Genomic DNA, 15,755 nt, shown 5'->3' on the forward strand with positions numbered 1-15,755 from the left:
TTCTATCACTTATTTATTTTAGAGTCCCAGTAACGCAGACCAGAAAACAATATCCATTTAAAATTTCCAAATGTTCCACTAAATCTTTTCAAAATTCATTTGTAAATAGAACCTGCCAATATGTGTAATCAGAAATTTAATTGTATTGATATTAATAACATATCTTTAACATCCTTTAAAAATGAAATTTCCAAAAATAATTCAAGTTATGATGTTGCGTCTTAAATCCGCAGCCTATATTATGCATAGTATTTATTTATTTATATATACGCCCAATGGGCATTTTTATGGACACATTTATACATAGAAAATTATTATAACAAAATTAGAAAGACTCAATGGTTTATAGAAGACTTTGTGGGAGTGGAAGCGGGAGAGAGGTGTTTATAATTGAATTTGATTCAGTGATCGTTTGAAAGAAGACAATTTGTTATCAAAGAAATCAAGACTGGTATGTTTGTTGGCTGACCTAAGAATTCTGGGCATAGGGGAATGAAAACCATAGTTAGTTCTATGGTTATCGGTATGAAAGAGTAAGTTTTGTCTGAGGTTTCTAGTTGGGATATTTAATTTTATTAAGCACAGTAGTTCAGGCGCATCAAAGAGTGAGTTGGGAATTTTAAATATGACTATAAGGTCGGATTTATTTCGACGGTCTTGAAGAGAAAATATATTCAAAGTAGTTTCTAAATCATTATACGTATATAGGTCTCTGGATAAACCCAACCTCTAGCCTATCTTTCTTAAAAATCGATGTTGAACTGATTCAATATTCTTGATGTGAACATCTGATATGTAGTTCTCAGACATACATGTAGGCACATAATAAATGTACACTGTATGGTCAACTATAGTTGTAATCTATATTATAATGTACAACTATGTGACCAATATTCAAAAGTAGATATATTTTTAATCATATGTATTGCATTTACATTTTTAGTAATATTGCAAGTTTTGTATGATTAGTTATTTTATGTTATGCATAATTTTTATGTGACAACAATAACAATATTATGTGGAAGCCTCTAATTGGACTTTATGATATGTATTTATAATATAGTTGTATCGTATAAATTTATAAATGTCTGTTGGCTTTCCGAAGAAAAAAAATAAAAATTAAAAGTGAAATAAAAATACGATACATAAATTTATTTATTTTTAATTTTTACTTAGTTTGATAGTCTATTATAGTCTCTAGTTCATTTTACTCAGCTCAGGGTAAAGGTCCTATAACTCCTATATAATCGAAAGAAAGTAAATTCTGTAATTACCATATTGTAAATGTACAAAATTCAATAAATTTTATAAATTAATGAAACATAAAATACCTACTTCCTTATATATAATAATATTTAAGTAATTTAATTTAAATATCATTGCCATGCATCTACGTATGTGGGGTCGTATATTTTTAAATCCTTGGCAAAGTAACAGTCGTGTTCTGAAACCAGTCGGCATATTAAATTTGTATTAATGATTTTATAATTACATAGTTAAATGATTTAATATAAAAAATACTATTATGTAATTAATTAAATTTAATTTTGCCTTATGCCCCATTTTTCCAACTCACGGTTAAGTTAGGTTAGCTCACATGCTGATATTAGTTAAGCATATTTTTTATTTAAATACTCATCATCATCATAAAATATGCACGTTGGCATTAATTTCTAACAGCAGGTGTCCTGTCAACACGTTGGTTTTACATTGAAAAGTGTGTAGTGACGGAGAGGCTAGCAAAGAAAGGTCTGTAAATGTCCATGTTATATAAAAATATTTACTAACGTTTGTATTTTGAAAACAAAATCATTCCTGTCTCGATACTTACAGACTTACTTGGTGAGACTAAACAAAAAAATCTCTCAAAATAAATATGTTTAGTCATAATGTTTTTAAACACCCAATGTTACAATGAAGATAAAATTAAAACAAGGTCGAAAGAGTAGAGCTCTGTACAAAACAATCTAAACTCTTTCCGCATTCTAGCAGCCAATAAGTTGATGAAACATAACTAAAATTAAATTTAGTTGCACAGTTTATCAAAAGATGGCGTTAAATAGCTCCTAATAGTGCACAGGGGACTGCATTCTGCATTGATGCACTAACCGCAGCGTATCTCGGCCATTTTTTGTTTTCGAGATTTTCATATCATTTATGTATTATTATTTACATTGAGAACATTACAGAGTATTCAATTCATTCTCAATACATTACAAAATAGACATAGGAAAGAGAAGAGAAAAAGAAACCTCATGTAAAAGGAACATACATTTTTTAAAATTTTATTTATTTTATTAATCAGTTGAAAAAAGTGAACACCCAAATGAATATCCCTTCTCCCCAACAATAATTGGTAACCCAGCATTCCTAGTAAGGAGTCAGTCGGAAAAAGCCACGGGTAATATCCATACTCCCTGAGATACAGATAACGCAGAAAAATTTTCTGCACCCTCTCTATCATTGAGGAAAACGTGGTTTCATTTGGCGACCAGATGATGGAACTAAATTCCAAGCGACATCTTACCAAGGAATTATACAATGTTTTCAAAACCTGAATATTTGAAAAATAACAAGACAATAAGTCTTACGCTTCAGGTGCCAGTCGAGGGACTATGATATATTTCAGTGTAAAAATATATTTTTAATGAATATTTCATGGCAACCATGTCACGCCATTTCCCCTTAGCGGTAGACAGAGAAGATAGAACTCCATAGAACTCCATACACGCACGCCGAAGTGTCCAAATTCAAGTATTTGTTGGATTTGGTCATGCCATGTCTTTCTCGGTCAGCATTGTTTTCTGCGCCCATCAACATTCGCATCGTAAATCTTTTTAGCCGATCTTTCGCTGTCCATTCGCTCTGCATGACCAAACTAACGCAGCACCCGACGCTGATAATGCTCGTCTCATCCTTGCACAAAGCACAGCTCGTGTTTGTGGACCTATCTTACATGGTTTTACTATTCGCCTGCGAGATCGCATTTCGAAAATATTAGTAATAATAATAACCATTATACTGTTTTATTCTGGTAATATTCTACCATATAAAACAAAAGCATATTTATTTTATTTTTATTTGAAAATTTATTTATCAACCCTTTAGGGTATTCTCCATCCTTGTTGTAATTTGTTATAAAAATTATTCATTTTTATAAAATACATCTAGTGTACACATGAAAAAACTAATAAAATACACAATATTTTGAGTTTGTCCAAATTTTTGTAGATAAGGACTGGATTCAACTCCCTGGGGAGCTGTTTATTTTAACATATTACAACAGAGATGAATAACATTTAAGAGAAGGTAATATAGAAGTCCAGGCATCTACAGGGCTTATGACCTGTCAATGGCTGGTTTAAGTGGCCACTTTACACACTGTGTAACATTCACCATTCTGCCTATATTTGAACATCCATATTTCTTCAATTCTTTCATCTGTTGATGTTTGTGAAGTTAAAGAGCTGAAACCTTTATTTATGCGGGTGAGGTTCATCTTATTGAATTATTTCACCTACATACTAGGCAACGCCTGAAAATAGTATTTTTTCAATTTCTATACTTCTTCATGGACCAGGTAATTAATCAACAATATTTTGTAGACAAGGACTGGATTCAACTCCCTGGGGAGCTGTTTATATTAACATATTACAACAGAGATGAAGAACATTTAAGAGAAGGTACACAGTGTGTAAAGTGGCCACTTAAACCAGCCATTGACAGGTCATAAGCCCTGTAGATGCCTCAAAATTTTGTTGATAAATCCACCCGGTCCATGAAGAAGTATAGAAATTGAAAAACTAACATTTTCAGGCGTTGCCTAGTATGAAGGAGAAATAATTCAACTAGATGAATCTCACCCGCATAAATAAAGGTTTCAGCTCTTTAACTTCACACACATCAACAGATGAAAGAATTGAAGGAATATAGATGTTCAAATATGGGCAGAATGGTGAATGTTACACAGTGTGTAAAGTGGCCACTTAAACCAGCCATTGACAGGTCATAAGCCCTGTAGATGCCTGGACTTCTATATTACCTTCTCTTAAATGTTCTTCATCTCTGTTGTAATATGTTAAAATAAAATACACATTTAAATAAAACTATCAAAGTAATAAAGTAGTATTCAAATTAAATTATTGTAACTCTATAACTTCATTAATTTATATAAAAAAGCATATTCTATTCATTTTTTAAACCTAAACAATCCAGTGGCAAAAATGACAATATCTTTGTTTTCATACGAAATATAATCTGCATATTTTTGACACTGGATCGGAGGACACATTATTCTCGAACAAATCCATATGAAATGTTTTTGAATTTCTTTTTTTTTTGTTTATTAGGAACACAAATTTTTGTACTACTCAAACAGCTAGAACTTCCCAATTTACCATTAATTTACCAATCTTTTATAAAAACAATAGGTCTTTTACCTCTCTTCTAGTTACTAAAGTTTTGAATTGAAACTGGTCTCTTTTCGTAACTATTTAGTAATTTGAAAATTTTTTTGTTTTAATTTTTTTTTCAAGTTTTAGGATTTTTTTTTACAAATTCAACAACGCACATTATATTTATCATAATGTGGATTCCGGTTGATCCGTTCCATTTTATTTCTTACAGAAGAGTTATACTGCGTTATCAAAGATATTCCAGTCTCAAAGGGTTCTTATATATCTCAGTTGTCAATATAGTATGCGTATAAATATTGTTACCTTTTATACCAACATAAAATTTGTTTTTGATCAAATAATCTGAAAAATTAAAATATTTGTGTAAAGGAGAATGTGCAGATGTACTCCACCCCTTAAGATTAATACTTTATATTACATATTTTCAAATATACTTTCAAATATAATATTTGTTGTTATGAGAAGTGGGGACTCATCTCAATTAGTTTACCATCTATCAACCTCGTGTTTTCTATTGATCTCTAACTGGGGTAGGAGCTCCAACCTTAAATCAATTGTACATAACAAACCAAAAAAGCATAAACCAAAAAGTACTCTGATTACACAAGTTGCAGCCTATTTTTATCAGTCTTGCGTTTTTAAAGTTAATTAAATATTATTATTGGAGAGAAAAGACACCCTTCATTCATGTCAAACCCAAAAGAAATCGACGATATTAACTTCCAAAATATGAAAATTCCATTCACAAAAATTCCGCTAACTTGGCTTAAAAATAAAATTATTTTAAAATTCTTACGTAAACCAACATTTAGAAATTTAATTTTGTTTGGTTAATTATTTGTTGACCTGCATATCTCATTACATATTAATTTGAGAGCATTATTGATAATGCTTAAGATAGATACCGATTTGTTTATTTTACGTAAACAAAATATCCCAATCATTTGGATTATTTTCTTATTTGACTGGTGTTACTATCCCATATAACTAAAATAAAAATCAATTGTTTACTTAGAAGAATAACAATGTGGAATTCATTTACAATTCACAGCAGTATAAAAAATATGCACCTTTCATAAATACAAGATGTACGGCCTACATTAAATTAATATTCTAATTTATTGGACACCCGAACTAAAAAGACCATACAAAACTGTCATCAGAATTTTACATAATCAACCTACTGAGCAAAAAAATATTGAAATATATATTTAAAAAAAAAAAGATATTTCTTAATGTTACCATAGGCAGGCACTGATTTTATTTATAAATTATTTGGGACCAAACGAAGTTTCGGTTTTGGCCAGTAAAACGAGTTTCAGCTGCGGTTTCAATTTCGGACCAAAGTTGGCCGAAACTTCGACTCAGCCAAAAAAGCCGGTCTGGATGTGTCAGATTACGTTCGGCTGTACTAGGGAATTATTGCTACATTATTATATATTATAATTTAAACTCGTTTTTTTCCATAATTATTTTATTAAAAATGATTGACTTTTTGTTTCATTATTTTATAACATAAGCATTTGTTTCGTCTCCCACCAGCCTGAAAATGTCACGACGATGTCAAATTCTCGACGAAATCCGGTCACTGGTGAAAATTATAGCACCTACGTGCTTGCGTAGCTCTACAGCAAGCTAAGCAAACACGATAAATGATCAATAAAAACGACAAAAGAGCCCTCAACGTACCTCACCACTCCGCAACATGACACAACAATGTAATCCTACCTTTGCGGTACGGTGCGGAATTGCCGATTCCTCTCGGAATGTTTCTACATTTTGATTAAACATTTACAACCGAAAGCTGAGATGCTTCGTATAAATCCTCCCAAAGTTGCATTCTCTTCAAGAAGGGAACACTTTCCATCCTCAGTTGATTTCCAATATTTATGAAAACAAAATTTTCGTTTGTTATCGGAAGCCATTTTGTGGTGATAAGATCAGTTACTTTAGGAGTTGGATCCCTGAAAACAAAAGGAATTGAATTAATTTTTTTTTAAATATAAATAGTTCATTTCGTAGGTCCTCAGTTTCCGATGCTTTTCTGGACTAGAGTCTCAAACTGATTTAGTTCTTGTTTTTTTTAGATATATATTATTCAGAATTTTGCATAGTCGTTGTCAAACGGAAATGTTAATTTAAAACGATTTCTTTGTAATCCTATTACCCTTGATCTACTGATCTTTCTTTACAGTACACCGAAGGAACGTGACCTCGTCACTTAGATTGAACTGATTGAAGTTGATTATTGCATTTTAAAAACTGGCTTCCATGTCGATACTGATTTTTAAAAAATCTAAACATTTGATTGGTGAAACTTACTCATATTTTGCGAAATCTGTCCACATTTGGACATGGCGGTTCCGTACTGCAATATCTTGGGCAGTGGGTTCAATGTCTTTAGCTAATGTACAAGATCCTAAATACAGCATATCGTCACCGTGAGCAGCTCCATTATCTGTCTTGTATAACATCCTTATTAGATTTATATTACCAACATAAGTAAATAAGTACGCATAATTTTTAAAATTATTATTCTGCAAACGCAACTTTAAAGAATGTTGAATGCCTGCAGCAAAGTATATGTCCGAAGAAAATGCATCCACAGCATCAGAATCGCTTTTGTGATCGTACGTTGCTTGGAATTTGGGTTTAAACAAATCCTTATCCACTTCAAAAGATGATGGTATATATTCAGAAAAGTTTTTGTTTCCATACAAATTACCATTGATATGTTTAAAGAAACTTCCTTCGTTTTCACACATTCCAGTAATAGTAGGCACACGGTTGTAATTTCCAGAAGTTAAGATGTCTAACGGGTCAGAATTTAAGAACGATTCTACTCCATCAAAAGTCTTCTCAACCACTGGTACAAAAGGAAATAATTCACCCTCTGCCATTCTTTTTTCTTTTGAGATTGTAAACGACGTTGTAATAAGCTTATTTAATTCAAGTTCTTGCAAGCACTTCAACTGTTGATCGGGATCATCAGATGTTATTCCCAAGGCTTCCATTAAATCATTCACTTGTAGAGCTGGATTTTTGGACCTAGCCCAGGAGTTTAATGAAGAGCCTGATTGAAGAATAGCTCGTTTATAAAGTCCCTTCGACATTGGAGACAGTAGCTGATACTCGACGGATGCTGATCCAGCACTGATACCAAAAATGGTAACATTATCTGGATCTCCATTAAAATATTTTATGTTATTCCGTACCCATTTTAATGCGAGATTTTGGTCTTTAAGTCCAGCGTTTCCAGGTACTTCGGGAATATCTAGACATAAAAATCCAAGAACGTTGAGACGGTAGTTAATTGATACCAAAACTACTTCTTTAGACACTATGTAATCTGGACCGAACCAGTCTGTACAGGCAGATCCATTTACGAATCCTCCACCGTGGATGTAAAACATTACAGGAAGAAGTTTGTTTTTTGTTTCCTTTGTTAGCAGTTCTGGTGTGAACACATTTAGGTGCAAACAGTCCTCTGAACCTTCAAACTTCATACCTTCAAGCATATTTAGTTGCGCGCAAGTGTTAACTTCTTTCGTAGCGTCATATACTCCTGTCCACGGCTTTTTGGGCACGGGTGCCTGAAATTACCACACAAGTCTTAAAACATAATAAAGCTACCTAAAACAATAAAAGCAATCTGATCTACTTCTTTATGATTTTTTATGTAGTCACCTGGATATGAAACGTTATTATACCATCCAAATTCCTCTCAAGTACACCACGAATCTTGTTTTCAGACTAGATCTGTTTTAGAAATTTTATTTCAGTTTCAGTACCCCACATAGTGGCGTTTATTTATGAAATTAATTTCACCCAAAAATGGGTTATATTGTATACATATATAATATATACTCATATATATACATAGATATATATAATCATATTTATATACATATAAATTGTATATATACGAGTGTATATTATAAAATCATGCGCAGTCCATCTATATATTGAATGGAACCAATCAAATTCCCTCAAACTTCGACTTACAAACAATCACTAATCATTTTTAAATATAATAAAATCGTTTTTGTAATTTGTTGTTAATATTATCGATCCGAGTGAATATGTTCGATGTTTATTCATTAATATCATCTAACAAATCGCGCCAAACTCACACATAACCTTTCGCCTGCGTAGTAAAATTCGCTGCGCTACGTCTAATTCTGAAAAAGGGAACTGGAAAAGTCTGTTAGTTCTTATAAGGCGGTAAGCCCAGTACTGAATTTATAAGTCTGCGTATGCACAGATTGAGATCATTAGTAGATCCGTAGGAGCAATGGGCTATTATCACGGTTTTTTTATTATTAGCTAATAAATTAATTTGAAAAATCACAAGACAATCGGTACTACTCTTATTAAAATCCGTTCAAAATAAGGGAGATATAAAGGATTAAAGTCTATTCATTTGAATATAAATAAAAACAGACAATTCATGACGTCACCAAGTTTGACGTCATCGTATGCGAATATAGTTTTTACGTAAAAATTTATGATTCGAGTAGAGTAAGTGGAATGGGGTGACTTTGTTCAGTTTCGAACTTCAAACCTTCGTAAAAGAAAAATTAAAATTCTTATTTTTTAAATGAGAAAATATTATGTTGTGTGAGCGAGAAAATAATAAAAACTTTGTGATCAAAGTCAACCCTTCGGAGTGGGGTCGCTTTGATACATCATAATTTTATGCGTTTGTTTTGAACATTTCATTTTATTTTTTACTTTATTTAGATAAAAAATATAAGTATACAACGTATACAACATTACTACTAAACACAATTTTATATTAATTTAATACATATATTTACATTAACGTTTCGCTTTACGTAAAAAAAAAAAACGATTCTTGAGTATAAAATGGGGAGTGACGTTTTACAATAATTTGTTTATTTTATTTTTAATCGGTAAATATTTTTAGTATAACATATAAATTATAAAAAAATGGTGTTTTAAGTCAGTGCTACACAAAAAAGAATTATAAATATAACTTTTCACTTCTTTTTTAATTATATTGTCCATCCTCCGATAGTAAATTACTTGCAAAAAAAAACACTCAGGTATCAGCAAATTATGATTAGGCGTGTATTTAATAAGCGTTTAATGAATCTCATGAAATAATTAAAAATAATATACTTTAATTCCACATAAAACAAAAATTATTTTTCTAATTATTGTAAACCAAAAAATTGAATTTCTATATATACTCAAAAATAATAATTGAAATATAAATCAAGATTAAAATATAAATCAAGAAAAATATTATGGTGATTAAAAAAATGTATTTAAGAAATATTTTAAATAATTGATAAAGATAATAAGATACCTTGCTTTTGATGGAATAAAATTATCAGTTAATGAATGTATTATTGTGTATAGGAATTTGTTCATTGACTGACATTATTATCGAAACGAGAGGTTATTGTGTTCTTTTTATTTGGTGAAAACTTATCTTTCACAGCTTTGAAAACTTTTATTTTACCGAATGAATTAGAATCCATTACTTTATTCCAGGAAAGCAATTATTGTATCTGTTTATCTGTTTCTTACAAAGACGTGAAACATACTTAGGAAATTAATATTGGCCATATTCAACAATGTTCGACAAAATTTCACAAGAAGTGCAATTGAGGTGTATGAGGTTTTTTTTACAAGCATTTCGTAACAATTATCTGATTTACTAGATGAATAACTTCACCGTTATCATTCGAGAACGAAGCTTCACATTTATTTGCTCACCTTTAAAAGAAAATCTTTAAGACTCGTTCATTTGAGTCATAATATTTTTTATTTATATTCTGAAATCCCGTATTTACATTTTGGTAAATAAAATTTTCCTTCTGTTCTGGAAAACTGGCTTTAATGATTTGAAGGATGTTTAACTTTATATTATTCATTGTATAGTGTTTCAAATAATATTTTGTAATGGTTGGAAGCAGCCCGAATTTTTGTAACAGCTTTTCTTAGTATTTGAGCAAAATATTTTTTTGTAGGCCCTGTTTCAAAACTTTTATTAATAAGTTCGAATCATGTCGCTCTCAAAAAAAAGATGCATATAAAATGATCAATTTCAGCTCATTTTAGAAAACTTCTTATTATTCGTTAAATAAAAATTAAAATATTAAAACAATCATAATAATGGACACTCAGTGATATAAGTACCAGTTATGTCAAGACAATGCAAATTACGAAATTACTTGTATCATTAAAAAAAGTCTATTACTAAATTTAAAAAAATTAAATAATATCTTGACGATTCCACTTCAAACTTTTTGAAATCTTACTTTAAATAAAGTTATATAACGATTTCATTTAAATCGTATTCCGTATTACCATTAAAAAAACAGTTAAAATTGACCGAAATTTATTAATGATCAGTAGTTATAGAGATAAATATAAACAATATATCCGCTGATCAAAGTCGCCTTACGATTTAAATGTCGCCCCATTTTACGGTCGCCATTTATTTCAAGGTTGGCTAGAGAAGGGGAAAAAATCATAGAGAGCAATACGCGTCGTTTCAATTTCTATTCGGATTACCAACATTCAAAACAAATGCACGATTCGTGGTGTACTGTTGGGTGGGTTTGGATGATCGAATTTATTACCAACCGAATAGAAACGCTTTTCAGAGATGTTAAAAATAGTAAACGAAATTTATGAATGAAATTATTGATTATTAGAGCTTTTATAAACACTAAAGGAGTCTTTGAGAAATCCTTTATATGTACAATGTGTTAAATCCGATATTCCTCCCGGGTGATAATACCCTATTCTAACAAACCAAACTATAAATAAAATAAATAAAAATAATGAAATAAATAAAATGAATAGAATGAATAGAATGAATAAAATGAATAAAATGAATAAAATGAATAAAATGAATAAAATGTATAAAATGAATAAAATGAATAAAATGAATAAAATGAATAAAATGGATAAAATGGATAAAATTGATAAAATGGATAAAATGAATAAAATGAATAAAATTTTAATTTTTTTAAATGAACTGCTTTGAAACGTCATAGGTTCTTGTAAACAATAACCGATTAATTATAGCATTGTGATGTGTTGTAATAGTTTTCTGGTTTCCCAGGAGCCATTTTTTTCAATGTTTAATGTATTTTTGATGCTAAGGGGTCATACTTTGAAATGTCAGCAACCGACGACAACTCGTAACGTCACGGACGGAGTAATTTCAAAACAACAAAACTTAAAAAATCATAGCGATTATGATTCCATACATATATTTTTTTTTTATTTTGCTTACTTTGATAGTGTATTAAGAGGAAAAGCGGTCGGAGTTTTCTTCATACAAATGTATTCTCGTATTTACTCCCTGGATTATGGTACTAGAATAGGACTTTTTTTACACATTATAGATAATTACCATTAGCGTGTTTTTGCAGTCTTTTCCATTTTTTATAAATTGTTTTTTATGGGAGCTAGGACCATCCAAAAACCCAAAAATCGCTCAGTTTTATCTGCCGTCTTCGGACGTACCGTCAATAATTTTGAAAAACAAAACAAAGATCAAGTTTATTTTATTCCTACATGCTTCCTTAAAAATAATACAAAATCGGTTCAGTTTTAATTAAGCAAAATAAATACGACGTGTTGTCTTTTTTGCATTATTTCGGGATGGTATCTGCGAGAGAGAGACAGAAAAACTATTTATTACTTTTCTTTTCATATATTTTTTCTAACACCGCTTATTCTCTTAACAAATGTTTTTTTTAAGTACCACTGAATTTCCTGATTACAAAAATACGTTTGTTATCTAGAGTACAAAGATAACTAACATTTATAAACAACATTATTTTATGCATTTATTGATAAATGATAACTGTTTGCAGAATAAAAGTTCACTGTAGTATGGATTGTTATTAGAAAAAAAATATTTTTTCAATGTTAAAACTTGATTGAATATGACAGAAATTAAAATTTTTAAGTAAGGTAATCTAAAATTGACAAAATTTACACGGCTTACCTGTAGTTGGCTGATAATCGTTTACTTTGTGCCCTGTGTAATATTAAAAAAGTTTTCTATGTTCAAATGATTTAGTTTAATTTAATGTAAATGAAATGGCATATGGCATCATTACATAGCCTCTTCTACAAAATTGAGGACCTCATACCACCAAACGAGAAAAACATTTCAATTTTATTCATTCATATATATGTACATTACAAAATAAAATATCTTAATTCATACATATAGAAATAATTAAAATAATAAGGTATATATAAAAATAACACATAAGGATACCATATCCAGAGAATAATATGTTGAAATAGTAAGAGAATCTTATATCGAAAAACTCCCTCAGAGACGTGAAAAATGTCAATGTCCAAAGTAATAGTGTTCAACATAGAGATAGCCCTTCCAACGGGCATAACCATTGGCAAGTTGGTCCTGTATATTGGAATGTGAAACAGTCTATGCTGACGCTGTCTAAGGTAATTATCCGGAACATAAAAACTAATGCTTCGCATAATTCCAGGGTTGTCAATAATACCGCGCAACAATCGAAAGAAGTGCGTAGTTAAATACACATTCCTTCTGGTCTTCAAACTGCTGTAACCGAGCATACCCTGGAGGACTCAGTGGGATAAAACCATGGATAATATCCGCACTCCCTCATGTAGAGAGACCGATTATTTTTTTTCAAATCCCTATCTACCATAAGAAAGTACTTAAACTTACACGGTCCTCAAATCATCGAGCCACTCGAGTCTACTTCACGCCAACGAGTTATAAAGAATTCTCAGTACTCGTGTACTACCAAAAACCCTGGCAGTACGCAATACGAATCCTAATATCTTCAACGAACTACTACAAACTGACGTTCGAAGCTTAATTATGTTAAAAGCAAATTGATCTGCATGATCGGCTTCTGGGGAACCGGTAACAAGACAGACATAACAAGGATACAAAGACAACAAAATGTAATAATTAAACTAACAGACAACTTTACTACGACTGAACTGTACGAAAAAACACACCAGTTTAACATAAAAAACTTGAAATTTGAGACGGTAAAAATTGTACACAAATTGCACTGGAAACATACAAAACAATGACATAACATTAACCAAAAATGCTGACATATACAAATATAATATCAGACAACAACACAGCCATATTAAAAAACCAAAGACAAAGACAAACGAAGGACGGTAAAAAATCCTATGCATTGATATTTGCACACTATAATGACCTCACTTGAAAAATTACACTAGAGACAAATTTAAAATCAACCTGTAAAAGTACGTAATGACTACACTAACCAGACGAGACAACATGAATAGACCTAATCATTTTTTTTATATATAACGTAAACGGGTTTTTAAAAATAATAAATAAAATAAACCGTACACGTATATATATTAAAGTATCGCTTAAATAAGCGATACTTTAATATATATACGTGAGCGAGATTCTTTCTCTTACCAATAAGCGACTAAACATGTATTTTTTTTCATTCATACGACTTAGAATATGTATATTTATATTTTAGGCTAATTTTTGATACTGGAAAATACCTTATCCAAATATTTTTTTCGATATCCACACGCACTCAAAACATTCTGAATTATATCATATTGCCTTCAAATAATTTTTTTAACTAGTTATCCTGAAATTTTAGTATCAAGTACTCTTTGTAAGATAAATAACTATGTACTCAATTATTTATAATATATATGTTAACAATGCTATTTTTTAATAAATAGATTTTACCTTAAATCGGAGGCTTCCCACAGGAGGTTCTGCGAATGGAATCCCTTTAAAGCTGTAATACTTTACCCCTTCTGATGAGGTTTCCTGCTTCCCTTTCATCTCTCCCTCCAAAACCCTCACCTTTGGAAGAGCCATGTCGAGATAATATTATTTTTGCGCAGTGTACAGTTGTACAATATAGACGTTAATAATACGATCGACTGATGCCATGTAGCCACTGACTAGGTATTTACTAGTATAGTGATTCCATAAATAGCGTTAGCATACGGAAATCATGAATCATAATACTTTTAAATAGCATAAGCATATTAGCAACTACTAAAATACTTGCATTTTTTTAATCCGAGAATTTACATCAACTTTATTCACATGACTATATGTAATTAATCTTTCGGAGACATAGACGGAATAAAATGATTTAATGATAGTTTGATAATTTTAAATAATGATAATATTGATCTAAATTGACGTTACTTATATCATTTGTATTTAAAGCATAACGGAAATACGGGTTCGTCTCAAAACTGTAAGACATGTAAGTGTTTACTAACATTAGTGACTTTATTAAATTTATAAAGAATACCATAGTGGAACAAGACTTCGTAATTGAATTTTTAGTTAAGACAGTTTTATATATACACGGTTAAATGTCAGACTTATTGCCACTAACAGTTACTTACAGTTTTATTAAAAGCAATAAATACAATAATAAAAAGAGTAAAAAATGAATAATTTTAATAAAAAGTAATAAAAAAATATAAAAAATACAAACAGTAAAAACATTATATTAGTTATAGTGTCTATTGCTTTCGTTATTTACATTTGATACATTTTTATTGGTTACTATCGCTCCAGCCAATTTAATGATTTCTCTTACTTTCAATTAAATAGAAAATACATTTTGGTTTGTTAGGTTTCCCAACGCATTCACAATCGTAATAGTACGTAGCAATACGGAAAGCATCATTTTGGAAACACACAGTAAGATTTAATCTGTAATCTGTAAAGTCAGATTGCCGATCATTTAAAAAATTTGGAGCTGGAGCAACAGAAGACTGCATTTTCTAGATCACTACGAAAAAGTAGCATAGCATTATAAATTCACTTATCAATAGCATTTAATATGCTATTCTGATAAAATTGACTAAAGCAAAAGTATCAGTAATAATTTCTGTCACATCATAATGAGTTCAATTGAAAATAAACTGATTGCCGTATGGAACCGCAAGTCATTTAAATAATAAAATTTATCACTGCCGGGACCTACTGGTTATCATTGTTTATGTACGGATTGTATTTTTATGGAACTTTTGACTGAATAACCAAATTTTAATGACATTCATGTCGACTTATCAGTATTTTTTAAAAATTAAATATGTATTCGTTTATATATTACTTTGTCATTAGGTACTGTGACAAATTTAATTTATAATAAAACAATGTTCAAATTAATATGATTTTAGTTGATTCTAAACGAAAATATGAAACTAATTATTCATAGATGGCGCTTAAATATTTTTTTTTTGGAAAATGCCATTTTTCGTTTATTTTTAATGGAAATTTTACAAAACTTTGTTTGCGGAAACTTT

General features: G+C 30.3%; 1 protein-coding gene across 2 annotated transcripts; it reads right to left on the bottom strand.

Annotated features, from left to right (window-relative positions):
* Positions 1-5,907: 5,907 nt before the first annotated feature.
* LOC148279528 (juvenile hormone esterase-like) lies at positions 5,908-14,378 on the bottom strand. 2 transcript variants are annotated; one of them, XM_088229800.1, is made up of 3 exons: positions 14,167-14,378; positions 6,738-8,008; positions 5,908-6,379 (listed from the first exon to the last, which is right to left on the bottom strand). In XM_088229800.1, the coding sequence occupies exons 1-3, from the start codon at positions 14,299-14,301 to the stop codon at positions 6,199-6,201; spliced, it is 1,587 nt and encodes a 528-aa protein (XP_088085926.1). In that variant the 5' UTR covers positions 14,302-14,378; the 3' UTR covers positions 5,908-6,198. The 2 variants fall into 2 exon arrangements, with proteins under 2 accessions (XP_088085926.1, XP_088085927.1); XM_088229801.1 differs by lacking the exon at positions 14,167-14,378 and adding an exon at positions 11,815-13,801.
* Positions 14,379-15,755: the final 1,377 nt, after the last annotated feature.

This window comes from Micrasema longulum, unplaced genomic scaffold (genome assembly GCF_059751315.1).
Source record: "Micrasema longulum isolate JH-2025_06_02 unplaced genomic scaffold, ASM5975131v1 h1tg000708l, whole genome shotgun sequence".
In the NCBI taxonomy this organism is placed as follows: domain Eukaryota; kingdom Metazoa; phylum Arthropoda; class Insecta; order Trichoptera; family Brachycentridae; genus Micrasema; species Micrasema longulum.

What these genes read in the sequence shown, in the direction of transcription:
- LOC148279528 (XM_088229800.1), bottom strand. Translation starts at nt 14,301, where the DNA reads ATGGCTCTTCCAAAGGTGAGGGTTTTGGAGGGAGAGATGAAAGGGAAG. An exon ending in TGGGAAGCCTCCGATTTAAG is followed by an intron (nt 8,009 to 14,166) that starts GTAAAATCTATT and finishes TGGTAATTTCAG; the next exon opens with GCACCCGTGCCCAAAAAGCC. An exon ending in ACAGATTTCGCAAAATATGA is followed by an intron (nt 6,380 to 6,737) that starts GTAAGTTTCACC and finishes TTTTGTTTTCAG; the next exon opens with GGATCCAACTCCTAAAGTAA.